General features: G+C 35.7%; 1 protein-coding gene and 1 long non-coding RNA gene across 3 annotated transcripts; one reads left to right on the forward strand and one right to left on the reverse strand.

Annotated features, from left to right (window-relative positions):
* The first annotated feature begins 2,038 nt into the window (after positions 1-2,038).
* LOC144411746 (uncharacterized) lies at positions 2,039-6,941 on the forward strand. Of its 2 annotated transcripts, none has more exons than XM_078120521.1 (4): positions 2,039-3,145; positions 4,253-4,413; positions 5,636-5,832; positions 6,585-6,941. In XM_078120521.1, the coding sequence occupies exons 1-4, from the start codon at positions 2,728-2,730 to the stop codon at positions 6,625-6,627; spliced, it is 819 nt and encodes a 272-aa protein (XP_077976647.1). In that variant the 5' UTR covers positions 2,039-2,727; the 3' UTR covers positions 6,628-6,941. The 2 variants fall into 2 exon arrangements, with proteins under 2 accessions (XP_077976647.1, XP_077976646.1); XM_078120520.1 differs by having other exon boundaries at positions 2,188-3,145; positions 6,411-6,941.
* A 12,880-nt stretch (positions 6,942-19,821) lies between these two features.
* Positions 19,822-21,057, reverse strand: LOC144432456 (uncharacterized). Its single transcript, XR_013480695.1, has 2 exons — positions 20,846-21,057; positions 19,822-20,463 (listed from the first exon to the last, which is right to left on the reverse strand). It is a non-coding gene; the product is annotated as an uncharacterized LOC144432456 (long non-coding RNA).
* Positions 21,058-26,149: the final 5,092 nt, after the last annotated feature.

Below are 26,149 nucleotides of genomic sequence, written 5' to 3' on the forward strand. Positions count from 1 at the left end.
TTTGTTTCAGCAGTCTCTGGTCACTGGAAATTAGGTTGTGCATTTCAGGACAACTGAAATCTTCTAAATTTACCCTAACTTGTATCAGGGCTCTGACAGCTTGTTCGCGTAGACGGTTTCTTTCATTGGTCCATTGCGCTGATACAAGAGAAAATACCCGCTCCACGAAGGCATTGCTAACAGGGATAGAAAATACGATGCTGACTAGCTTGTATATTAGCGGTAGATAATCGGTTTCAGATAAAATATTCATCCACTTCTTCTCTGGATCATCCTTGTCGAACACATCATCAGGAATATTTTCCAGTAGGCTGTTGAGAGCTGATACCTCATCAAACAACTCATCTGCCATCGCTATATGGGGATCAATTTGTTTAGCCATTTCTAATACTTCTTCGTATTTCACTTTCCGATTTCTCAGCAATGTCCAGTCTAAGTTACCTGGGTGCTCTTCTGGTCGATACCACTTATCAATGTAATCCATAGTGATTGTGTAAAACTCTTGAAACCTTGATTTAAGCATCTCAGCATGGTCATTCTTGAGCCCTTTTAACAATTCAGCTGTTGTTGCCCCATAAAACTCAGAACTTCGACGCTGTGAAATTGCGTCCTTGAACGAATCGATTATATCAGCCAATTGAGGAAATAATGCAGTTGTTTTTTGTAATAGTAATAGTGGCTTCTTGAAAACTAGCAGAGTGCTGTGAAGGAAGGTTATAATAATCAGCGATTGTTCTGATTTAAAAAATTCTTCAAGAATTCGAGGCGGACACTTTAATGACAAAAAATGATGTTTGAGTGGTTCCCAAATATCTATGATCTTTTCCACCACATTGTCTAATGTAGTCCACCGCGTTGGCGTGTGAGTAGGTAGAGCTGTGTACTGGGCTTCAAGTTGAGAGCAGAATTGCTTAAGACTCTCCGCTCTGGCAGTTTGGCTTTTGAAGTGACTACATATTTTAAGTACAATTGTTTCAATATCGACTGGGAGCCTTTCGGCAGCCTTTTCGGCCGCATTATGCAAAATATGTGCTGGGCAGCCAATTGGGATCAGCCGTGCAGAAGTTCGTTCTTTTAGACGATTGAAAACGTTGTTTTTTCCCTTTTTTTTGCAACCCCCAAAGTTTACTACTGCATTGTCAGCACAGAAGGATGTCACCTTTTCCAACTCAAGGCCATTTTCCTCAAGAGAAGAAACAATAAAGTTCATTATCTGTTCAGAGGACTCGCAGGGCATCGATCGCAGGTCGAGAATACGCACCCTAACTCCAACTCTGGAGCTAAAAAATCGGATGACCAAAGGAAAAAGTTTCACTTCGTTGTGGTTGGAGGCATCAACGGATATTGAAAATGGCTGATCTCCGAGTTCTGACAGCACTTTTTTATGAGCATATGGAGCAAGAACTCCTGTGACAATGGCTGTAGACTTTGTTCTAGCACTTGAGAATTTCTTAACGATCTCGGAATCCGGAAAGATCGTTTTGATTAGTTGCGTGGTGCAGTCGTTGGAAAGAAATGATTGCTGGTGTTTTGCAGTATGAAATGCCCAAGCACCCTCAGAAGCCGCCGCTTGGTAGTCTATTTTTGTCGGCAAGGTTTTGCTTGTAAAAAAGGTTTTCATACTATGATTTCCTACAATCCTTCTTGCAAAATTCTTGTGTTTTGTTGTAGTATTGTGGGCACTAATGGCTGTTTTTCCCATGGCCTCTAGGTTGATATCGCTGTCGCAATAGCAGCAGTGAGCATAGCTCTTACCCTTTCGGCTTTGTTTCACATTAGCAAATTCCTTCTCATATTCGTAACGGTACTCATGCTTACGCTTACTCATTGTCTCTATAAAGATAAGCAAGGTCTATTGTAACTGTGTGTTCGTCTGGATATACCACAAACCCTACCATTCACAGAAACAGTTCCCGCTGAGTGAGCGAGACGTGAAGTGGAACGTAGTTAATTGTTACGTCACAATAATAACGTAGCGAAGCGTGAGAATGCATTGCGTATGATGAAAAGACATGGTTCCTCGTTTCTACGGAAGCTTTGTACGCAAAACATGAACGAGTCATCCATGTTTCTAAGACAAAATAAGCACGTAACTCAAAAATAAGCACTTTTCTTAGAAATAAGCACATCGTTACTTTATAAGACACGCGCTAGAAAATAAGCACAAATCTTAGAAATAAGCACGGTATGGCAACCCTGTGTATAAAGGAGGAGCAAATTTGAAAATGGAATACGTTCAACAAATCCTGCAAGCATCCAACCTGTTACAAATGGTTAGTTTGACAAACTTTTGCTTCCATTACTTGGAAACCAAACCAATCTGTCTCGAACCAATTGTCTTTCTGTCATCAACTTGGCTCAAGCATACGATCGTCATGATGTAAAAGAACAAGCAGAACATGTGCTGATCACTAATTTCAAATCAGTAATTTCCTTCGAGATGTTCCCGTTTATTATCAAGCCAGATCTCCTGCGTTACATAAAAGTTTCAAATGTAAGTTATCAAACATCATGGCAAGCTATGATAACATAGGCAAGAGCAAAAGATGAACATGCAGAGAGATGTTTCGGCGATCTTGTAACAGTCATCAATATCCAGACTTATCCTTTCAAGTTTCTTCTGGAGACAGTGTTAGAAGAACCACTGGTGAAAAGTAATAACATTGCAAAGAATTCAGTCATCACTGTATTATTCTCTAATATGGCTGAAAGTCATCGCTGAAGAATATGGCTGAAACTCATCAAGTTCCTAATCTAAACGCAGTTAGCTATGTGTTAAATAGATTCATGGAAATAAACTTTGAACAACTCATTGAGAAAGGGGAATTCTGTGATATTCAAAAAAATGATATAATTACACTTTTCAAATCAGCAAACACGAAATATTCCTCTGAGACTGTTAAATGGCAAGCCGCTTTAAAATGGTTTAGACATGACATTCGTAACCGAGAGCAACATTTCCATGAACTTTCCAGTCTCCTGAGAATGCATTGCTTTTCGCTGGAATATCTAAAAGATAGTATACGATTTGAAAATCTGGTTCAAAAGTCTGAAAAATGTAATGCTCTACTGATGAATGAGTTCATACGCCGCCTGACTACAAAACCCAGAGAGAACCCTTCTCAGATGCAGAACGCTGGGGCAGGTAGGGTTGCGATACTAAAATATGAAAGTTCTAAGAATAAGTTCTATTAGAATACAAACAAATTTGGTCGAAATGATAATAACTTATTTTCTAGAATCAGATGTATCGTACTGGATATTATGTCCTTTATCATTTCAACAAAATTATCACTAGAAATGTGAAAGGTTTATTACACGATAAATCTATTCGAAAAGGAAAATAGTTTGTAAACCTATGAAGGACATTTGTGTACTGCAGGCCTGAGTGCTGATGCGCTGATTATTGAACTTGACCCAATTTAAAATAATAACCTATTCATAATTTATTACGAATTCAAAAATGTCATTTTTAAATATTATCTATAGATAATAATTTAAACTCATTGATGGTGAAGATCATATGAGTCACATGCCCACCACCTCAACCAGGGTGCAATAAATTGCATAGGCAATGCCTGAATGCCGGAACGGAAGATTTTGGTCTTTTTGAATATCAATTACATTGATTACATATCATTGGCTGGTTACACAGCCTTCTTATTGCTACTGAGCACAGGCATATTTGAAAGCAATGATGAATAGAAGTCCCTCAACTTGAGTCAATCACGGATCTAAGTGATAATTAGTTGAGTACAAATCTGAGTCATTTAGGATAGGATAGGATTCAAATATTTATCTCGGGGGAGAGGAAATTTGAGAGCAGACGGCTTAACCTTATGGTGAACCACGGCCTCTCGTCCAGTTACCATTCCATGTCGGGTATGGGATTAGTCAGTTACTTGTTTTGGGAAGCATGGACTTGATGGTGGAGGAAGCCGTAACCAACCAACGGTTACGTGAACCACCCTACGGGGGCGAGGAGTCCAGCAATCCTCGCACATAACCATCCCTGCACGGGATTCGAACCCCTGTAGGGTAATCAGAGGTGCGGTGGCGAGCGTATCCCTAACGTGTAGCACGATGAGCCACACTGCTGCGCGCTTTCATTTAGATGACTCAAGGTACACTAAGTCATGATGACTTTAATTCAATTTAGTCAATGATTTATTTTAAAAAGCTTGGTAATCTTACAATATAAGCTTTGGTGGTTAATTTTACAAAGTTATTTTTTGGAAATCAACATTTGCAGGCACTTTCACAACTGTTACGCCTTCCAATAGCCTGAAAATCATTCAAAGACAGCCAAGCAATGGAGTCATGTTGGAAAGAGTTTTGGGAGAATCGCTTCCCGGCTACAAGCAATGGCCAACACGGGAACTTGTATTCTCTTTCCAAGCTGGGGAAATGATGGTGAGAAAATTTAAAAATTCAGCGCTCCGGAAGTATGTGCACCAGGATGGTACACAACCTGAACCCTAACCTGGTACACATACTATGTTCAGGTTGTGCGCCATCTTGGTGCACATACTTCTGGAGCACCGAAAATTCTCAACTTATATTATCTCTTAATTGTAAATTCATGTTTATGCAATAACTAAATGCAGTCCTATTTTTATTCTTAGTCCCTCTGTTTTATTGTTAGTGAAATTGATGAGTGGGCAATATTTTTATTCTTGATCTGTCTGTTATATTATTGATAAAATTAATGAGTCAGCATTACCAATTACCATTATCAATTGCAAAGAAAAGTGTAAAAAAACAATTTAGTCCACTAATATTTGATAATTTTTCCATTCTCTCTTCTTTCATGATCCAAAGGTCCATATAATTCAGGGGTCTCAAACTCAATTTACCTGGGAGACGGAGTCTGAGTGAGTCCGGGTCGCATCAGGTTTTCCACAATAAAAGCATAGCTTAGAAAGTTAAATCTTCTTTCTCTATTCTTCTATACGCAAAACATAAATGTTAGTAGTTCCGCGATGGACCTTGTTAGTTTTCGGTTGTGTTTCAGAAATTCAAGTATGAATTAAAGAACCCAATGATCATTCTGATGACTTGGGCGTCGTAGCTTAAAATTGCAGTAATCAAAAATTAGTCTAGAAATAGCAGTGATACCTAGGCTAAACTTCTCTACCAGTACTATTGAAAAACAGGTTGTTGAATGTTTTGAATCCAAATGATTATGTGAAACATATACCCCAGTTTATAGACTTCAACTCGCGAAGCCACCTTTAAACTAAGCACCAAGAAATTTGCAATGGTGACGTAAAAGAAAATTTTTTGGGGGTCTAAGGTCGGGAATAGGTCCATGGAATATCATGCCTACAGGTACAGTACTAGTAGGTTACCGTACCGCATATGCCTTCCGGGGAATAGATTATGAAATATTTTGTTTCGCTCTACGTGTCCTGGTTATATATTAAATGCATCGATCACTCTTACTGAGCTGAGTGACTTACGGGCCGCACTAACATTAAACTTTCATACCAAGACGGGGGCCACAAACTATCGTCCTGCGGGCCGCGAGTTCGAGACCTCTGATATAATTGATCTATATCTTTGAATTCCCTTACCCCCAAATTGGAATGAATATCAAGCCAAATAAATTGTAAAAATAACTTTCTATTCATAGGGGAAGCTATACAAAGCTCAAGAGTTTGTTTCTTACCTACCTGACTCGCATGAAGGATGGAAAGTTCGGTATCTCATAAACAAAGCTTTTCAAGCTGGAATACTCTTTGGAGTTGAAGAAATTTCACAACAAGATGGAAGATTAATATGGAATCCTGACATTCCCAGCAAAACCAACAAAACAGGAGGAATTGCAAAGTAAGTTTTTTTACTGTTTTACATAATAATAAAAATTGTCATTGAAGACTAATAAAAATTATGTAAAACTTGCCAGATATTATGAACTAAACTACATGCTTATTTATAATGAAGATAATGACCGCCGCATCTATGCACTTCAAAACCACGAAGTTGAATATGAAGAAAATATAGTGTGGTTTCTTTTTAGTAGAAAAAGCTCCCAATGCTTTGAATTTTATCCATTCCCACCAGACTGGCACTCGTATATAATGTTATTTCACATCCTCAGCATAACAATGACTTACATATTATTTGTGCATTCAGGCTTAAATAATAATGCACCATCTGATTGATACCTGTCAGACTAGAATACTATTTATTGTATATTACTCATATTGTCAAATGGTAAATTTAAACCAACTAAGCTAGTCCTGGAAAGGTAATTTAATTTGCTCTTTTTTTTACTTTATTTCAATGTGATTTTTCAATAGCCTGAAAGGATTGACATGGACTCTGATCTGACTGGAGATCTAACGTATCTAACCTGTGTAATCAATAAATAACTGAATTTAATCTTGGTTTTTTGTTTTTTTTAGCAATGGATATCCTGACTTGAACTATTTCCAGAATCTGCGTGATGCTCTGAATGCAAATGGAATAGAGTAGATAGTGTATCTGGACAGCTTATATAAAATACTATTCTCGCATCATGATGACCCAATCTAAAATAAAGGCAGTCATTGATATATAGGGATCTATTATCTTTTCAGATCTGCATTACCCAGCCAATCTATTACACATTGGGTGAGGTGAAGAACATTGGATTTAAAGCCGGTATTTTTCAATACCACACTTTTAACACACGCAACTTATCGACGGAAAACTAATCATATATCACATTTTTTTACTACATTTTATTCAACTAAGCGGTTAACATTCGCAGAAAAGCAACAAAATTCTCCCTGAACCGACAGTAATCTGCGGTTGGGAACCACTGTTTTCTACCTACGACACGGGAAGTTATTGCAAAAATATAATACACATTAGTAAGTGCCGGTTAAATCAAACAATAAGTGTTTTTATGCCGCACTCTTCTTTTTATGGTTTGAATAAAATTACATACACTACGTTTGTTATATTTTGATTTGGTTTTAATGACGATGTAAAGCATGTAAAAGTTTCGATAGTGTGTATGCCACACTTTGATGGTCGTATATCTAGTATCTACTGCTCGTGAGTGTATATTACCATCGAAAAGAGAGGTTATCCTGTTTTTTCTCGTTTGTGGTCCTAACCTGGTACAACTGGAGATGTACCGATACCAATTAAAAACGCCGATATCACAAAACGACTGATATTCCGATACTATGTAAATATTACCTCAAGTGTGCAGGGCAGTCGGGTTAAAACACTAGTCTTTGAGAATTCTTCATGTTACACATTATTTCAGATTGAAAAAAGGATATAATACATCATAAGAAATTGATGTTTGGGATTCAGATGCGTTAATTAATTTCGATGCATTGTGTACTGAAGCTAGTAATCTCGGTGTTCAATTAGAAAACTCATAGCCAGGGATGTCCAATTTGAATTTGATACTAATAACGCGACCTTCGAATATCGCCCACACATCGTAGAGCCGCCGTCCACGTTTTACTTGAAAACATTTCACATACGATATATTTCGTTTTATGTTTTATCGTAATCGTGCGTCGCGACAATAAATTACAGCCAACATTAGAGGATTTCAATCAGCGCTGGCTAGAATACCTATAACACGTCGAGGATGTTTCTGATTTTAATATTTCATAATATATCGCAAATATTATCGTATATTTTGAGATAGTCTGGGCGGCCTAGGCAATAAATATATGAGGAAATTGTATAGTTAAACAAAATTAAAATTATTGGAATCACAATATTTAATACCTGTGTAGGATAGGATAGGATAGGATTTACATATTTATCCCGGGGGAGAGGAAAGCCGATAAGACGGCTTATCCATATGGCGAACCACGGCCTCTCGTCCGGTTACCATTCCAAGTCGGGTATGGGATTAGTTTTTACTGTATTGTTTGTTTTTCGGAAGCATGGACTTGGTGGTGGAGGAAGCCGTAACCGACCAGCGGTTACGTGAACCACCCAACGACGGCGAGGAGTCCAGCAATCCTCTCGCACATAACCATCCCTGCATGGGATTCGAACCTGCGAAGCCACGCAGAGTGATTAGAGGTGCGGTGGCGAGCGTATTCCTAACGCTTAGCCCGTTGAGCCACACCGCCGCGCCTTGAGAGATAATTGAGTCGAAATTTAGCCCAAAGATGTCGATGGACTAAATGACACTAGCGCTTAACGATAAACAGTCGGAATTAATAACCGTGCCGAAAAGTGCGTATGCAGCAATGCTGTTAATAAAGACGTTTCTACACTATGATTTAAAACTACTTTCACAGAGCAATTTCATTTATATCACACATGCCTTATGACTGCTTTACAATGATAACATTATCAAAGCCTAATTTATATGTCCCTGGATTTTGGGAAAGTGGATTGATTTTATTTATGAGGAGGATTTTACAATCTATTCGGAATTTCAGTATCGAAAATATTTTTAGAATGTATTCGAAATAGTCGATGGGTATGGCCATCTCTGCTCATAAGATTTTGCTACCAGAGTGGTGAAATAAATAAATGTTTAGCCTGCTTACCTTATCAAATTGATACATTGAGTTAGGCTACGTGCGCAAGATTTTGTTCCAATATAACGACATATTTTGTATTTTACACATTAGAAAATCCACATATATTCGATTGATATATTTATTCATATATAATTACTATGTAATAAAACATCAATATAAAATCTTGGCAGTAAAAATAGCCAAATTTGTTGAGCATTTGGCTGATAAATAACTGAGAACAGGTCAGAATCCCATTCTCGCTTCTACTCGCGGGGGTGGGGACGTGTATGGCATATAGTTCACGATTCCCCCAAGCAAAAAATAATTTAAACATCAGTATTCCAACTTATTTTTTAAAACATTCTGAGTCATATCAAAAAGGTAAACATATCGGAAATATCGGTATTCATTTAGCCGATACCGATACACTACGGATGCCGATGCATCGGTACATCTCTAGGTACAACTACTATGTTCAGGTTGTGCGCCATCTTGGTACACATATATACTTCTGGAGGTCCCCTTTTTCTTGCCATGAATGAGTTTAAAATAAAATATATATCAACTATACTACATACCCGCTTATCAATAATTTACGGCATTGCTGGGTGATATATTTTGGCCTATCTGTTCCTAAATATGAAGTGGATACGCTGCTGGATACGCTGCGACCGCTACTTTTACTTTCCTTAAACGCTTCGAAGCAACGTTCATTCTATCTAATACCTCCAAGCAGTTATCGGTTGGTGCTTGTCTGAGTTCGTGATGGAATTGGTATAAGCACGAAATACATAAATAAAACAGATTATTAGCAATTTAGATATCTCGCTAAGTCAAAAAATCAAAAGAGCCAATATAAGACAATAAACAGCTTCAGTATTGACCACAGAAATTTTCAAGTGTACCCTACAGAAATGATATGGTAATACAGTATAGTAGCAGTTACAGTATATCCCGTGATATACAATTTCTTAAACTAATATTACCTAAAACGTATCCTTTGTTTTCTTCAATTTATTTCGTGTTAAGCATAACCATATGGCACCGCTCAGACAAAATATAATCGAGGCAACAACGAGTTGATAAAAAATATTTACCAGGAGGTTGTGAAAACATATTGGTGCCCTGGTTTGTAACTATGATGTCAGAATAGGTCTCATGGCGTTCGCTCGTTTTGCGGAATCCCGATCGTCAGTTCAAGTATTTTGATAAATGCCGGATAGGCATGTAGCAGATAAATGGAAATACGTTTAATAATGCTGCAACTACACTTCATTGCTTCGACAATTTGCAAAATGTCTGTGGTTTGCTATATATTACTAGCTTTCTATTCAGGGCTGCCATCGATATGAACCCCAAAATAAGGACATCAGGGGAAACATGATAATAAGATAAGAACGAACGAAATGTATTCATGCCAGTGCAACCCGTGTCTAATAATACTTTGCCTAGAAAGGATTCCTCCAGCAGTTCTTTATTCCTAGAAACAACCTGTTCCATCTCACTTTTAAGTTGTATTTTGATTCAGGTTACACGAACTGATTTTGGCCGGTAGGCTATTGTTTTGTCATTGTGTCAATTAATTTGCTGTTATTACGTAATGAGTGCGCGTAGCAATCAAGGAGGTTGTAAAATATCATTTCTAGCAAATCAGTCATTCGAATTGACCAACCTAAGGGGTTGGTATTAGAGCCTCTACCCATAAATAGGGTTACCATATTTTTGTGACCTTAAATCGGGACACCTTCAAAGACCACAGCTGTGATTTTTTTCAACTTTAAATTTGACGATTTTACATTAGGGGGGCATTTAAAACCATCACGGCTGTCTTCATTGGCCATTTTGTCATCGAGACGCTGTCTGTCTAAATATCGGTAAAGTTCGAAACGTTAAGCACTCTTTTGGCGTACGGGGCTTACACAACAACAGTATCAAGAACATGTTAATTGGTAATGTTCGTGTATCATGCTGACTGGCTGAACGCCAATGCGGGACTTTTTTCTGACCGGTCGGGACGCCGGTACAAGGTTTTTCAAAAGTGGGACTGTCCCGCCTAAAACGGGACGTATGTTAAGCATAGCCATATGGCACCGCTTAGACAAAATATAATCGAGGCAACAACGAGTTGATAAAAAGTATTTACCAGGAGGTTGTGAAAACATATTGGTGCCTTGGTTTGTAACTATGATGTCAGTATAGGTCTCATGGCGTTCGCTCGTTTTGCGGAATCCCGAACGTCAGTTCAAGTATTTTGATAAATGCTGGATAGGCATGTAGCAGATAAATGGAAATACGTTTTATAATGCTGCAACTACACTTTAATTGAAGTTCAGATTGTGGAATTGCAGCACTCGTTTCAAAATATTGTTTGTTTTCACCCGTTCGCCTGGGAGAACTTAAGGAGCAAAATGGGAGCACAACGATGTTTACACTTGTGACAATTTTCAACGTCTCGCACGAATTTCTCGAGTTACAACTCCTGAAATAATGAAAAATCAGACAGCCTACAAACTGAATTTTCTTTGGGCCTGTCCCGTAAATGCCGTCACATAATACAGTATAACGATGCTGCATTACAAAGTATATGTAATGCGGGACTTCATTCAGGTTTAGCAGTAATTCTGCCACTAAATACAATACTCTCTTTGGCCATTATAATACGGGATTGCTCTACTACAGCCAGCTTATCTCAGTCACAACTTGTCTTGTTAGTCTTAAGAAATCGCCTATTCCAACCGGGGAACAATTCCCACACCACCCCTTCAGAGAGGAATTTTGCATTTGCTATAGTACTACTAATATTTTTTAGTTTTTTTTATTACTATAATACTTATACGGAGGGTTACCATATTTTTGTAACTTCGAAACGGGACGCCTCCAAAGATAACGACCTATTAGATGTGATTTTGTAACTTTGTCATTTCCGATTTTATTACATACGCCTACATTTAAAGATATCCCGGCTGTCTTCATTGACCATAACTGTCATCGAAAGTTCATGCGCATATTCTCTGTCCAAATATCCGGTTCAGTTCACAAAAATAGGAAGGAATTGACGTTTAACGATACTTATAATTCAAATTTAGATTTTTTACCGGTAGCATTTAATAACTTGGCAATATTTTGGCATTTCATTGGTGAATGAATCGATTTATTCCAACTCTCCGTGCACTCAACTTTCGTTGGGCAATTTGGCATTTGACTCCATTTATATTCAGCTTGGCGAAATCTTTTTTGTCTTTATATTAAATACTGTTCACTCTTGTATGGGAATTTTTTATGAAATTAAAAAAATGGTCTGGGAAACAATTCTCATTTTTTATCACAATTCCTATCTTTCATTATAATTTATTGATTTTAATTTATTTATGTAATACGTTCGCTAACAATATATGGGGATAACAACGAAACAAACACAATACGCATTCAGTAAGTATGCCAGTATACGCAAGTATACGTAAAAGGTTAAATTCTATGAACAGTATATACAGTGTCACAAAGGCAAACGTAAAAAAAACAATATTTCTCGTGTCTTGAGCTATTTTAAGCTAAAACATCAAAATTTGGTTTTTGTTCGATAGCGGCAGCATCAGGCGCGGCCAGATTGAATTACCCAATGGGTCGGATTTGAGTCGCGGGCCGTAGTGTTCCCATATCAGGTCCATAGACATTCTGATTTTTAGGTATTGCAGGAATTAGAATCCGAGTAGTACCTGCCAGACTTTGGAAATCATCACAAATGTAAACATCGTTTTGCTCTCACTTTTTTCCTCAATTTCTTTCAGATAGACAAGCGTAAACAAACAATTTTGACAATTTTCGACGTCTGTCACGAATATTTCAAATTCTAATTCTCGAAATAACGAAAAATCAGAATTACAGACTGTATATACACCAGTGGTGTATGCTTTTCGAGTATAGGCCGGCCCCCTTTCCGATAGAATTTGCCCAGGCCTATTTCCACAATTACTTAATGCTGTATAATGGTGGGATATATCACCTTGTGAATATTAAAATTGACTCTGAAAGTCCTGGTTCAAATTTGATCACCAGGGCAGCCTCCCGCAGACGCAACTAGGTTTGCTGGACTACAAAATTTGCTTAACCAATTATCTGTGAATACGACGTTTGGGTAAGAAGCCATTCGGCTGCTGAATTATCCATGTCCATGACGTCACAAATCCCCAATAACTAGCTTGTTCGAGGCGAACAACGCACGTGATAAGATCAATAGCCAAAAATTTCGTACCTGCAAGTGCAACTACTAGAAAGCTTATGTTAATTAAAGGTGCGACCAGTGGTTTCACCCAGTTGTTTGTATTCACCCCTACTGTGTTAAAGGTTGCACACTCCCGTTATAGATCGCTGGGAAAGTCGTTAAATGCGCTGACTTGTATTGCGCTCCCATGTAGTTTGAACTGAAATGTTGTTTGTTTTTGATTGCGGAGCAAGATAAGAAATGATAGAGTGGTCACAGATGAAAACCATGCGCGTTCAATTTTAGCGTGAACTCTGAATTTACCGCAGACGCAAATTCACTCAATCCTCTTGTTATTTTATTTTTGAAATTGTAGAAGATATTGGTTTTAATTCACATAGTAGAAATTCTGCATATTCTGTAACTAGCGTTTTGCCTCTTTCCTATTTACAATATATTACTTATATAAGTGTAAAATTGCCTGAAAAACAGACAGCCACAAGCTTTGCTTCTGATAGTAAAAACGATCCTTCCAACGACAAACGTTGTCAAATACAAGTTCACGGTTGCGCTACACTGTCGCCATATTAATTTATTTTTTCATTTGACGTGTGATTTTTCCTCATGTCACGTTCGGATTTCTTATTTATGTAAGAAAAGCATAAATAAGCACAGCGGAATGCTCATCTCGGGCAAGATGTCGAAGAATCTTGATAGCTCTCAAATTACCTGGAAAACTAAATTGCGATGGTTCGAACGCTTGGCCGCGATTTAAGATGCGCAAACTTCTTTGGAGCGTAGTGTTAAGCCAAAGGATAAGCACCGCTAATCGAATTCCGTGATCAGTCAATTTTTCGCAATGTCTGGTTGATTCATGCCGGTCCGTTATAGATTCCACGTAATCTTCTAATGGTGGTCATCCAAATCATCTGTTCGCAAATTGTGCTAATGTCGTCCGTGTTTGTGTTAGGTTTTTTTTATTTCTATTTCGCAAGAAAAATGACAACAAGAACAACAACAGCAGCATAATAACAAAGCGTGTAACAAATCATTATAACACTCCTGTAAACATAGTATATATATGAATAAGTATTAAAATTTAGGTATTGTTTGCATTTTTCAACTACCCACAGAATGACAAGGAGATTAACCCAGGTAATAGGTGCAAAATTACTGTTTGGAAAGAAGTAACCAAGCGCCTCTTTAACAGAGAATTGGGAATTAATTCGGCTCTGAATGTTTTCCTCAGAGCATCCGCTCCTCGGTCATTCTGATTTTTGTGCATCAACTACAGATCCAGTTTCCATAAATTTATGATGAATTGCACAAATTTTTTGTCGTGTAGGAGCCGAATTGATTACAAATTCTCTGTTAAAGAAGCACTGGGTTCGTCTTATTTATATGCTTTTCGCCAAACAGCACTTTGCACCTCATTTCTTGGGCAATCCCCTTGTCATTCTGTGAGTTTTTAAAAAATGCAAACAATACCTAAATTTTACTACATATACTATATTTTCTAAAGAAATGAATGCTTTATGATGAGTACCTTAAAATCAAATCTAAATTAAAAGTGTATACTTACTTTTGAGACACCCTGCTGTATTTGTTAGTGCAGAACATAAGTCATTCGCATAAAAGTAAAACTCATATTCCGTACATGTAAGCATGATTTTGAGCGTTGAATTACTTATACTAATGGTATCCATAGCATTGACATCAACTGTAGCCGAATCACAGATATGTTATCTTCCCCGGGCTATGGAACTTAACGTTGAAAAGGTAAATTAGAGATAAATCTAGAATTTAGACTGATTTTATTCGGCTATCTGTTTTTGTTGTTCTAATTATGCAAAACATGGCCTATGTTAGGTAAATATTGAACTGCAATACCTCTCAATCCGTTATTAGTCAAAGCCATTTTTGTGTATCGTGTAATAAATAATAATTAACCCAAGTAAACTCATCTCTGTATTTTTTCCTATTTTATAGCTAATACAAACTACGTGGTATTCCGGACTGCGAACGGATGATATAGCGTCTATGCTTTCTTGTGTCAGATTCAGTAATTTCACGTCCACGGAATCAGGGTTCAAGGTTATTACAGAGGAACAGGGTGTCAGGTAAGAAGGTTCAATTGAATTTGCAATAAACGCGAAAAAGGAAAATTGATTTGTTGCAAAAGTGTTACGCTGCTTAAATTGTTTAATTAATGTATGCAAAATTTGGAATGATATACAAGCTATTAATTTTAATATTCAATATTTACAAAGTATTCAATATTTTGTGTGTATATATATATATTTTCGAGATATGTATATATAAATATATTTACTATCTGAATCAAAATTATTTAATACATTTTTAAGTTTTAAATATCCCCAAATTTATATTTCTAGCGGCTTGGTTAGATCGTGTTAATTTTTTTTTTTTCATAAGTGTTTAATTAATTTAATTTTAATTAAGACACATATTAAATCACCACAGAAAATAAAGCCCTAAGCCCTGATCTGACTTTTCGCGCATTTTTCTTATTAACATTTGTTGCTTTATTAAACACACATGCATTTTTAGAATACTTTCACGAAGGGCACGTAAAAATGAACGGACTTGATAGCGAAACCGTCATGGATATGGGTAAATATATAAAAACATGTTCAGCTTTAATATAATTTTAAAACTGAATCATTGTTTATGCTGCAATAAAGTGAATTTACTTCGATTTTTTTTTATATCAGACAACTTCCTAACCAATGGCAATTCTGTTTACCTGACTGACTACGAAAATTATTTGACACTTTTCCTTTGTCCGTCGAACGGAATAGCTGATAAAGGTATGAAAAGGGTCATCCTACCTAAAAATCGTAGAAATAATCGGTGTCCATAAAGTCACTTTACAATTTTAATTTTGTTATGGAGTCATTCCTCAATATATTTTAACCAGTTTGTTGTTTTTCAATTAGTAATTGTTTAAATGTTTTTACTTTATTCAATACATCTGTGTGGGCTAAGACAATATATGACATCGATAAATTCCCTCTGCAATTTTAAATTTTTTTAAGACTTTATGGACACCCTATAGGAATATAAAATACATTCTGTGACAAAGATAGAAGTACCCGTACCTATTGCAAATCAAATCAACAGCTCAAATTATTCGGTTCCGCGTTAGCCAACAGACGAAATACTTGAAGGAGAACAGTACGCTCGATGAATCAAAACGTTTTATTCTCTATCTATCTTGGAAATAAATCTATATCATTTAAGTTTCGTGTATGTATCGTCTGATGATATCAGGGTATTAACGCAGAAACTAATTTTTCAATGACATAATGAGATCGCAATGTGAGAAAATATATAATAGATTGAACGGAGTAGGGCATACAAATATTAATACTTACATTTTCCGTTTTTCAGAGCATCGTATGATTCGTGGATTTTTTCCAAGTCCAAATCCTACTTTGTCACAGGTTGCAGCTTTCATTAATGCTCTTCATGAAATCGGAATATTTGCCAAGTTTTATGCCTCTACGTGTTCTGAAATATATTAGTGTCATGAGAAATAACAAACAAATCAATCAGAAATGTGTCATATATTATTCCAGAAAGGTCAAATTCGATGAATGTTTTTTATTATTATTATTCAGAAAATCATATATCAATGTTATTACAGTGTTGATATGACTTTTGAAAAATGGAATAAATTTACTTGTCTGTGTAAAAGTTTGTTACATGGATAGATTTACCGATACGGTTTCTATGTTGATTTTGTTTTATTTCGAAAATATTTTAGATCGATTTACGCATTAGTGTTAGTAACACATTAACAGTTATATTTTTTCACCATTTCTTGTGTATATTATAGGGGAAATAAACAGACAAGTGCCCAACTTGAAAAAATCTGAATATTATTTTTTGTGACATAATCCTGTTTGAAATTGAACTACTGCAAGTGCTATTTTTCATACTCAGGACCGGATTTACCATTACGTATAGGGTAGGCTGAGGCTTGCGGGACACAAAATTCAATTTCGATACATAGTTTTTGATATGGTTTAACGTATATACCGGGGAAGCTGATCCAATGAAATGCCTGCCATTGTCTTTAACCAGACACAGGGTCAATAGTTTGGATTTCATCAAAGTAAACTGTTTATTCATATACCTACAGAATTTCTCTATAACAGGGTTTTTGTTATATTGAGCCGCGCCTACTTCAATTGTTAAAATGATAAAAAGCAGTATTATTGACTAATGTATATAAAAATAAATCCGATGCAATGATTCTGATTGTAACAGCGATTATTCACGATAAAAATGCTATCACAAATCATATTCGGTAAGTTTGGTGCATTACAAAATGTCAGGAAAATAATCACCCAAGTCGTGATATGATTATTAAGAAACTTGTTTTCATGCGTTTAGTTCTGTTAGCATTAAAAAATAAAGTTATATAGCTTTGTTTACCACAGCACAACTTTTACTGGGAAGTGCTTCAATTTATGCACTATCGCTTGTCACTAGACCCCAATTTCATGGAAGATTTGAAAAAATAAACTCAAGTATTGATCAGCCTAGTTTTCAGTAAATCAGCGTTTAAAATGTTGGCATATCATTCAAAATGTTCAATCCCAACTCATCACCAATATAATTTTATAGATATAGACAAAATTGAAAGGCATTCCCATACTTACAGTTGTTGATTCAAAGTCTTCGTGAGCGCATAACCCAATAAAGCATTATGCAAATATAGATGTTGCTTGATACATGGACGTGAATACCGCATTTGGAACTATATTTATCTGATCCATATGTTATCCACGTTCGCTTTGTTGTCACGCTTGGCAGTAGCACCCAATTGAAAAAGTGCGTTGTCGTTATGCATGCCGCGTTGCGTTATGATTAACAGTTATCAAGGTATCGAATTTCAAAAATAAATTCACTCATTTAATACACATTGTAAATTAATTTGAAATTAGACAAAAACAAGCGTCAGTGTTAGTGGGCGTATTTCCCAACTGATAAATGCATTAAAACATATTCTAAACAAAATTAGATATTGTAGGACTAGAGATATTTGTGAACAGCAACACCATCGATTGATTCCAGCTTCAAGTGTATATGGGAACTGTTTTGATACAAGTTTGATACACTGTTTTGATACATATGCGTGAAGAAAAGACATGTTACGAATTGAAAAATTCATTTCCGCGTTTACTCCTACTGTTTTCGTGACTACTTATATACACTGAATCTTGTAAATATTGATTATGATCATAAACCATTGGAGCCCGCAATAGAAAAAAATGGTCTATAATCTAGATTCTAGATTGCATTACTGTTTGAATATACAATATAAAGCTAGTAATATATAACAAACCACAGACCTGATGTTTTGCAAATTGCCACAGCAATGAACGGAAGCGAAAGAAATTGAAGGAAAGTAAGCAGGCGTTTCAAGAAATAATAATTTAGGAGTAAAATTGTATATCACCGAATATAATGTAATTGCTACTATACGGTATTACGATATGACTTATGTGTACACCAGAGTTGGATCAATTACATTAATTCAGTTCAATTACACTTACTCCCTTAAATGTTTCAATTACATTATATTTACAATAACTCCATGCAAAAAATATCAAATTACATATACAGTTATAACATTTTGGTTCGTATTTACATTTTCCCTTGCTCAAAAACTGTTGGATTGCACTTCATGAAGATTAGACTGCGAAAAGTTTCTGAACCCAATAAATTTCTTCTTGCCGTAAAAAAGTTAACCGCAATTGAAAAAAGTCTTTCTGACGGGGCTGATGTTGCTGTGTTCACTCATTCTGAAACTCACGATGATATTATTATTAACCTCCAACTTGGGTCTAAAATGAAGTATAAACTGTGCAATATATCTTGGAGATGCTGTACTCGTACATGTGGTCAATTATCGCGTCAATATTGATCATATTTCATGAACATCACAAAAAGCTGAAATGCGATAGATCTTCGGATACAGAGATGAAGCCAGTTAAGCTTGTCTAAATATATATAATATTTTATTCATTCTCCACGCGTATGTGTTTTACCATTTTGGTAGAAAGGAATATAACTAAAGATTTGACTACAATGTCTTGACCTAATTTAGAATATATAGATTTTTTCAAATTGCATTTTCGCAATGCAATATGTTGAAACCATTTATTTCTATTGATTATTTCAACCACATCCTATCACCAAATATTTCATCATATGCTATTACTTTTCTTACCTCATGAAGTCGTTTGCTTGAATTCCTTCCTGATAAGTCCTGATAAACGTTGTGTCTTAATGTGTCTCGTTAGATTGTATATTGTGAAGTTTATAGGGCAGTTCCTAACACAAGAGCTGTGTGTGCATCTCTTTGCGATACGTAAGTCCGCCAAACGTCGATAACAAAAATTGCGAGGTATAAAAAAAATTAACTGGTCACAAGGCAAACACCTTTCGTTCAATTGTTTGTTCAATGCTATTTATTATAATACACTATAAATCTCCATTTGGTCACATCAATATCTTGAACTTGATTATCCTAGGACCTTGGTATTTCATATTCACAGAACAAAATATTTAAGCTTGTGCATTCGTCAATCAGGTAGGTATGAGATTAGCATTATTTATGCCTGGATTTTAAACCATCGATTCCTAAAGATAATTAAAATAGATTTTGCTGTAGTTCTACCAGAGTAATCGCTCAGATTTAAACGAATATTAGACTCGTATATATAATATATCGTTTAAACTATACTATAAATATGCCAATATCGTGATTCTTCGTGTTGGCAATGCTACCGCTGGATTACAATACGAACAATATTGCACAACTTTCCGATTTCTATACACTTTGGTTTCTTATATTAGATAATTCTTTCTAGTCTTATCTATTAACTAGAAGATGAATATTCGGCATGGTACCATAACTAATGGATTATTGGTCAAATTAAATTCATATAATTCTAATTTATATAGCAAGTTATGAAGATGTACAACTGTTTTAACTTGTATCCAATAAATGTGACTCTATGGGAAGCATGCGGTGCAATATCAGATTGATATTTAGTTATCTTAGGGATTAGCTGAATATGTCAGAAATCCTCAAGTGCGTCGTACAATTCAAGCATTCGATTCAGCGACGCGACTGGACTGCTCGAAGTTTGAGTATTTGTATTTTTTATTGCAGCATAATTCAGACAACCAAGAGTTCACAATTAAGTGACAAACTATCCTTCATAATTTAACTCAAGGTAAAAGAAAATATCACAGTGTTGTCCTTGGTTGTCTTGATAACCCCTTTCTCATTTTTGCAATATTGAGTTGATGGAACATTGCAGTCAAATCATGTTCCTAAATTGTAAACTGGTTTTGACAAGCGTCTCAGGTCTGTGTCACAGTCAATTCCGATTTGTATTTATATCATGTTGTAGAATGTAGATCAAACATGGCATGTTGACGGAAGTGGTTGACAGCTTTTTCGCAAATTTATGTGTAGCGCATGAATACAATGCTCGCTTGGTTGATGGAGAAGCTTGTTTTTCAGATACGTCAAGAATTAGTACAGACGCAGTTCCATAGAAACCCTAGTACAAGTGTTTGAAACAGAATTCCTGATGACATCGCACAATCGTCCTATAAATATAAAGTTATGAAGCACTTTTCAACTATAAAGACATTCTTTATGCGTAACTGAATGTAGCTTTTCTTCGTGGGTGTAATCTTCAGCACTTCTCGTCTGTATTTCTAAAAATCATGATTGCAGAGATATCTTACGTTAACCAAATGTCTAATATTCAGCTACCTATATCGCAAAACTCCGTACTATAGTCTGAATATGCAACAAATATATATAGATACAATTGACAAAACTCAATGTTTGCCATTATACCATTTTGAAGTGTTGGCATTTGATTCGCTATATGCATGAACATGCCCGAATATAGTTGCGAGATGTAATGGTAAAAATATTCAATTGTTTTAATTCAAATTCCACCACTAACAACAGTAACTTGTTTTCACAAACTCATATAACGATAATTATTGCCACTTGGCAAAACACGGTAATTCAGACTCATCCCAAACATGTACCTAACACAAATAAAATGATGTATAATAACATACTCACATTTATCCATTTGAAAGTCTCAAGCATAGACAGTGATATTGCAGGATGATAACTAGATGCTGACAATATGTTGTTCACGGGTTCATCCTCGCAGCAGAGATGTCAACAGATGTAAGTGCTATGTTGTTTACATTTTCTATCGCCCAATCAATACCGATAAGCCAGATTTTAATGACTAATTTAACCCTAATTACTTCGTTTTGCTTTGTTTATTTTGTTATTAACCAGCACAAACCAAGGCAGATAAGCAATATTATAGATGTGATCTACAAGTGGACCACCGTTCATTATGCTCGTCGATATTAACACTATTTAGTATTTAATGTACATAATATAATATCAGAATTACAGTGCAAAGCTGTTTACACTCTTTTTTAAACTGCGGTAGGTTTCAAGTTCGATTCATTTCACGAGCAAGACCAAAAACAAAGTTGTGAACAAATTATGTTTGGTATTTTCGAGTCCAAATACCCACTTAGTGTTGATCTAATGGATATATTATTTATAATCTAAACGAGTTTAATGTACTCGGAGAGAAAACGTCAATTTTAATTTTACATCGATGTGCTTTTAACGAATTTCTGGATCGTGAATTCGGATTCCTAATTTGCACTAATTAACGAAGAATCTTGTTTAACCATCGGTCTGGTGTTTTTGTGCCAAAAAGACGTCACAGCTATACTCATTTAGAGATCCCGCACATAAACAAGTAACCATCTTTGACGTCACATTTGAAATGTAATCGAAGATAATTTTAAGCCATATAAAACAACTGACACGAACTGGACTACATCGAATAAAATAGGAGTCTATTATCTCGGAAAAAGCTCATCAATGCGCTTGTTGATTTATTCCTAATATGTGCGCATGAACTTATATATTAAGGTTGTGGTCATTAAATTGAAATAATCACTATATTCAAGAGGCCGAGAATCAACGTTATTAATTTTCACTACAATAAGCCGAAATGTTTCAATCGATAAGATGTTCTGGTTTCATTTAATACAAAAATTTATGAGAGGTCGAAACTGTACACGGACAAAGTGAAAAATGAATTATCCTTATTTAAAATTGAAAAGTATTTACAAAGTCTTTGAAACCGCCCGCTAGATTAGCTCAAATAAGTGAAGTGGCACAGCGTGGTATAGTCTTTAATTAAGTCAGCCACATCAAGAGATTTATTTTAAAGTTCAATAACCAAATTTGTTAACCCTGCTGACAAAATACATCATGGTTGGTTGTACTAAACACATTTAACGTTTCAATGCTATGTCGTCATGATTGTTTCGTCATTCATAAGTTGATGAATGAATGGTGATGAATATTACAATTCAACAATACACCAGCACGAGACATCTAAGATTCAACCCACAATATCATATCTTAAGATGATAACGTTGCAATGCTAACAAATTTTGACGTTTTCCAATATCCCCTGATCCAGTTGTCACTCTGGCTTGAAAATTTCTAAGCCTTACTTTGAATCACGGATTTAAGTGCTTTTATTTTAAAAAATGTGTATCGTCGGCAACCCTAACGGTATAGAATTTAGGTGATTATGTACTTTCGTTGTCTTGAATTAATTCTTTCAACCAATGGATATCGAATTTCAGCCATTGCGTGGCGAATTCCAACCAAGCCCTTCATCGTTCTGTAACTAAATTGAGCTTCATCGATACTTCAAATACCTAACGTATTTTCACTCATCTTCCCAAAAATGAATTGAGTTGTTTTAAATAGTAAAACGTAAAGACGCCTCATGATTTACATTGAACGTAAACAGTTATGAATCCGGACTTCTCAACCAAAACACACTGCTAAAATATAGATTCGTTAGAAAAGTTTTAATCTTTGTACAAGCATGTAAAGATTTGTCCAACATAAAAGGATTAAATCAAGTTGTAAATAATGCAAATTGCATGTGTATCAAGATGTCACACACGTAAGAAGTGGAGTTTACATGAACATTCAGTTTTTGTTTTATTTCTAAAAAAGACTTTGATCACAAGCGACTGAAGATACTTAACTTTCATCATTTGTAAGTGTTGAAATCTCATCCATGGCTACCTTTCCGTTTCAATTTACTTTGAGAATTTCTTTTTACTGCTTGTTTTTATGATGGTCATGGCGAGTTCTTCGGAAAGCAAATGGCAAAAAAAGACTTCGTCTGATAACAACCCAAATTAGCCATCAGTACACTCAGTTTCGTGCGAATTTTACATTCCAGACAAGTCTTTACTGATAACAAAGACGCCACACCCGGGTTTTATGTCTGAGCTATGACTACAGTATGGTGGCCCATCGTTGTCACGCGTAAAATTGAAAATAAAAAATAAAATAAAAAACCGAAAATAAAAAAAATATTCTATCCAATTAAAGACAACCCAACTCAAATTTAAATAAAAAAATAGTTGTGAAAAAACATAAAAATAATTAAAAAAAAAATGAAAAATAAAAACGAAAAAAAAACGAAAAAAAAAAAATTAAAAAAAAAAAAATGAAAAAAAAATAAAAATAAAAATTGAATAAAAAGAAAATAAAAAGGTTGACAACGATGGTCCGCCTCGTGGCCCATCGTAGTCACGCGTTTTTATTTTTAGAAAATTTGCTTCTGCTTGGGACCAACGTTGTCAGGCATAATCCTACGCGCACAAACGTGTTCCCTGGGTTTCTAACTCACTACTGATTTTCTTGAGCAATATTTAATATGAAAATGTTCTATAAATTCTCCATGCTACAAGTTAAACAATAAGTAATATATTTATAATAATGATAAGAGAATATAGAATTGAATACGAAAATTCGGAAAATTTGTTTTACGTGTAGAAGAAAATTTAATTGGAGAATGCTGATTAACTACTCAGTTGTCTGGACACTCGCGATGCCGGTACCGTACCGTCTTACCAAATACCGATAGTCGGTTATAGTCGCTTTGCGTCTGACCGTACCGGTAGCCATGCAATCACTCATGAAAGAATGGGAGATACGGATAGTCTCGTAGAATATAGACTACTGAAACACTCTCTCCGCCTGCCTCATACCGTACAGCCGTAACGTACCGATCCAGACAAATGATAAATCGCCCGTGCTCAACCATTTATTTCAATCCATACCTCGATCCTAGTAGAATATAGTGAGTCGAGGTATGTATTGAAATAAATGGTTGAGCACGGGCTATTTATCATTTGTCTGGATCGGTACGTTACGGTTGTACGGTATGGGGCAGGCGCAGAGAGTGTTTCAGTAGTCTATATTCTACGAGACTATCCGTATCTCTCATTCTTTCATGAGTGATTGCATGGGTACCGGTACGGTCAGACGGTACCGTACCGGCATCGCACGAGTGTCCAGACAACTGAGCAGTTAAGCAGCATTTTCCAATTCAATTACCTTCTACACGTAAAAGCAAATTTTCGTATTCAATTCTATATTCTCTTATCATTATTATAAATATATTGCTCGTGGTTGAACTTATGGACCTTTCCCCGACCTTTGACCTTTATTGTTTTGATTTTGGTCGCTCAGACCAATGACATTAAACAACATGATGCGCAACTCCGGCATTTTTGGCCGAAGATCGTATCCGATAGCACGCTCCAATGCACATACTTGGCGAGACGAAAACTAGCGGATGTGTGCTGCTTTCAAGGCATAGCACGAATAGTGTTCGCGCCTGCTTTGACAGTTGTTGTCGATTTTAATGATATTTTGGAAAGTTGAGGTAAAAAGAAATCGGAAAAAGGTAAGGTAAATACTATTGTTGTATATCACACCCGGGCATCGCACTGTTAAGTACATGTGGAAAGCCAGCATTTGTCAAATACTACGAAGTTATTAATTCAGTACGGTACGTAGTTGCCCATTTGCCGAAATTGCATATTTACTTACCCCTTATGGTTTCAAATAGTTCATGCACCTCCGTTTAGATTTTTTTAATCAGTGAGGATATATACTCATTGCTGATTGCTGTTCATTGTAACATACTATTTCACATTCACTTTTATTTGCGTATTGAATCAAAGTGTTGACAAGTTCACCTAACATTTCACTCATACCGGTCTATATTGTACAGTCTGATCTCTCAAGTATTTGGAGCCACCAATGCTTGTAATTTTCTGACTAAACCCTTTTATTAGCTGGTTTATATACCAAATTCAGTAAAACATTTTTTACATAAAACATGAGATATTGGATTTATTAGCTTTTCCATTCTAAATCATATAGACTGCTTTATTTATTCTTAGCGAAAATTAATAAATCTCCTCTCTTTCTTTAGATGTGAAAATTGTGGACCAACCTGTCTAAGCATTGTGAGACTCCTGCAGCACAAGAGGCAATAGCAAAAATAGTAAGTATATCAATCAAGAAATTAAGCCGACATAAAGCAAAACTTTCAACTATTCGCCTAATCTCAATTTCCCATTATTTATTCACAGGACATATCAGTGACAGTGTGATTCCAAGAAATATAATTAGAGTACTCCATGAATGTTTGCAATAGAAAAACAACCTATGGAAGCATGCAAAGACATTCGAGATTCGACCATCCGGTAGATTTGTGTATGGCCCCCACATCCTGCAGGGCTTGAGGAAAATAACTAAAAATTCCAAAGCGTAGGATTGCATAGGCGGTCTTCTTTGTAAAAAGGCACAAAACACGCCAGACATACTTAAAACAGCTTTGGAAAATGAGGATTACGGGTAACTCACTGCACCAGTGTTATATTTGGTTCATCAACTTTTGGTAGTATTATAGAAGAAATTCCGGAAGGGGTATAATCATCATTCATGATAAAATACTGTTTATATATATATTTTGGACAACTTCAATCTAGACCAGGGATGTCAAACTCGTGGCCCCAGAGAACTTCAAGTGCGGCCCTAGAACGCTTAACAATAATTGTAATAGTATTTTGGAAGTTTTTTTTTATCTAAATGTAATATATTTTTCAAACCTTTAAAAGTGAAATTGATTATTCACACAGAAAACAATTTACTGAAAGTAGTTTTGGAATATTAATTTTTTTTTGTCCCCATTTTGACCCAATTAAGAATACACAACAAGCTAGCCAAAGAATACTTGAATAAAGCACTTGAGTGATTAAATTAAACGCAAAGTACATGAAGAAGGTGGAATTTTCGAAGAAAATGGGAGTTGCAATATTTCTGCATTTCACAAAATTCTGAAGCACATTGTTTAATTTGTCATATCGCCGGATGAGAACAGAAGGGGCCTAAGTCACATTTTTGGAAAATTGACTTTTTTCAATATTTTGGGGTTTTGAGCCATGCTCTACAAGGTGG

The sequence above is a fragment of the Styela clava genome, chromosome 15, assembly GCF_964204865.1.
Source record: "Styela clava chromosome 15, kaStyClav1.hap1.2, whole genome shotgun sequence".
Lineage (NCBI taxonomy): Eukaryota > Metazoa > Chordata > Ascidiacea > Stolidobranchia > Styelidae > Styela > Styela clava.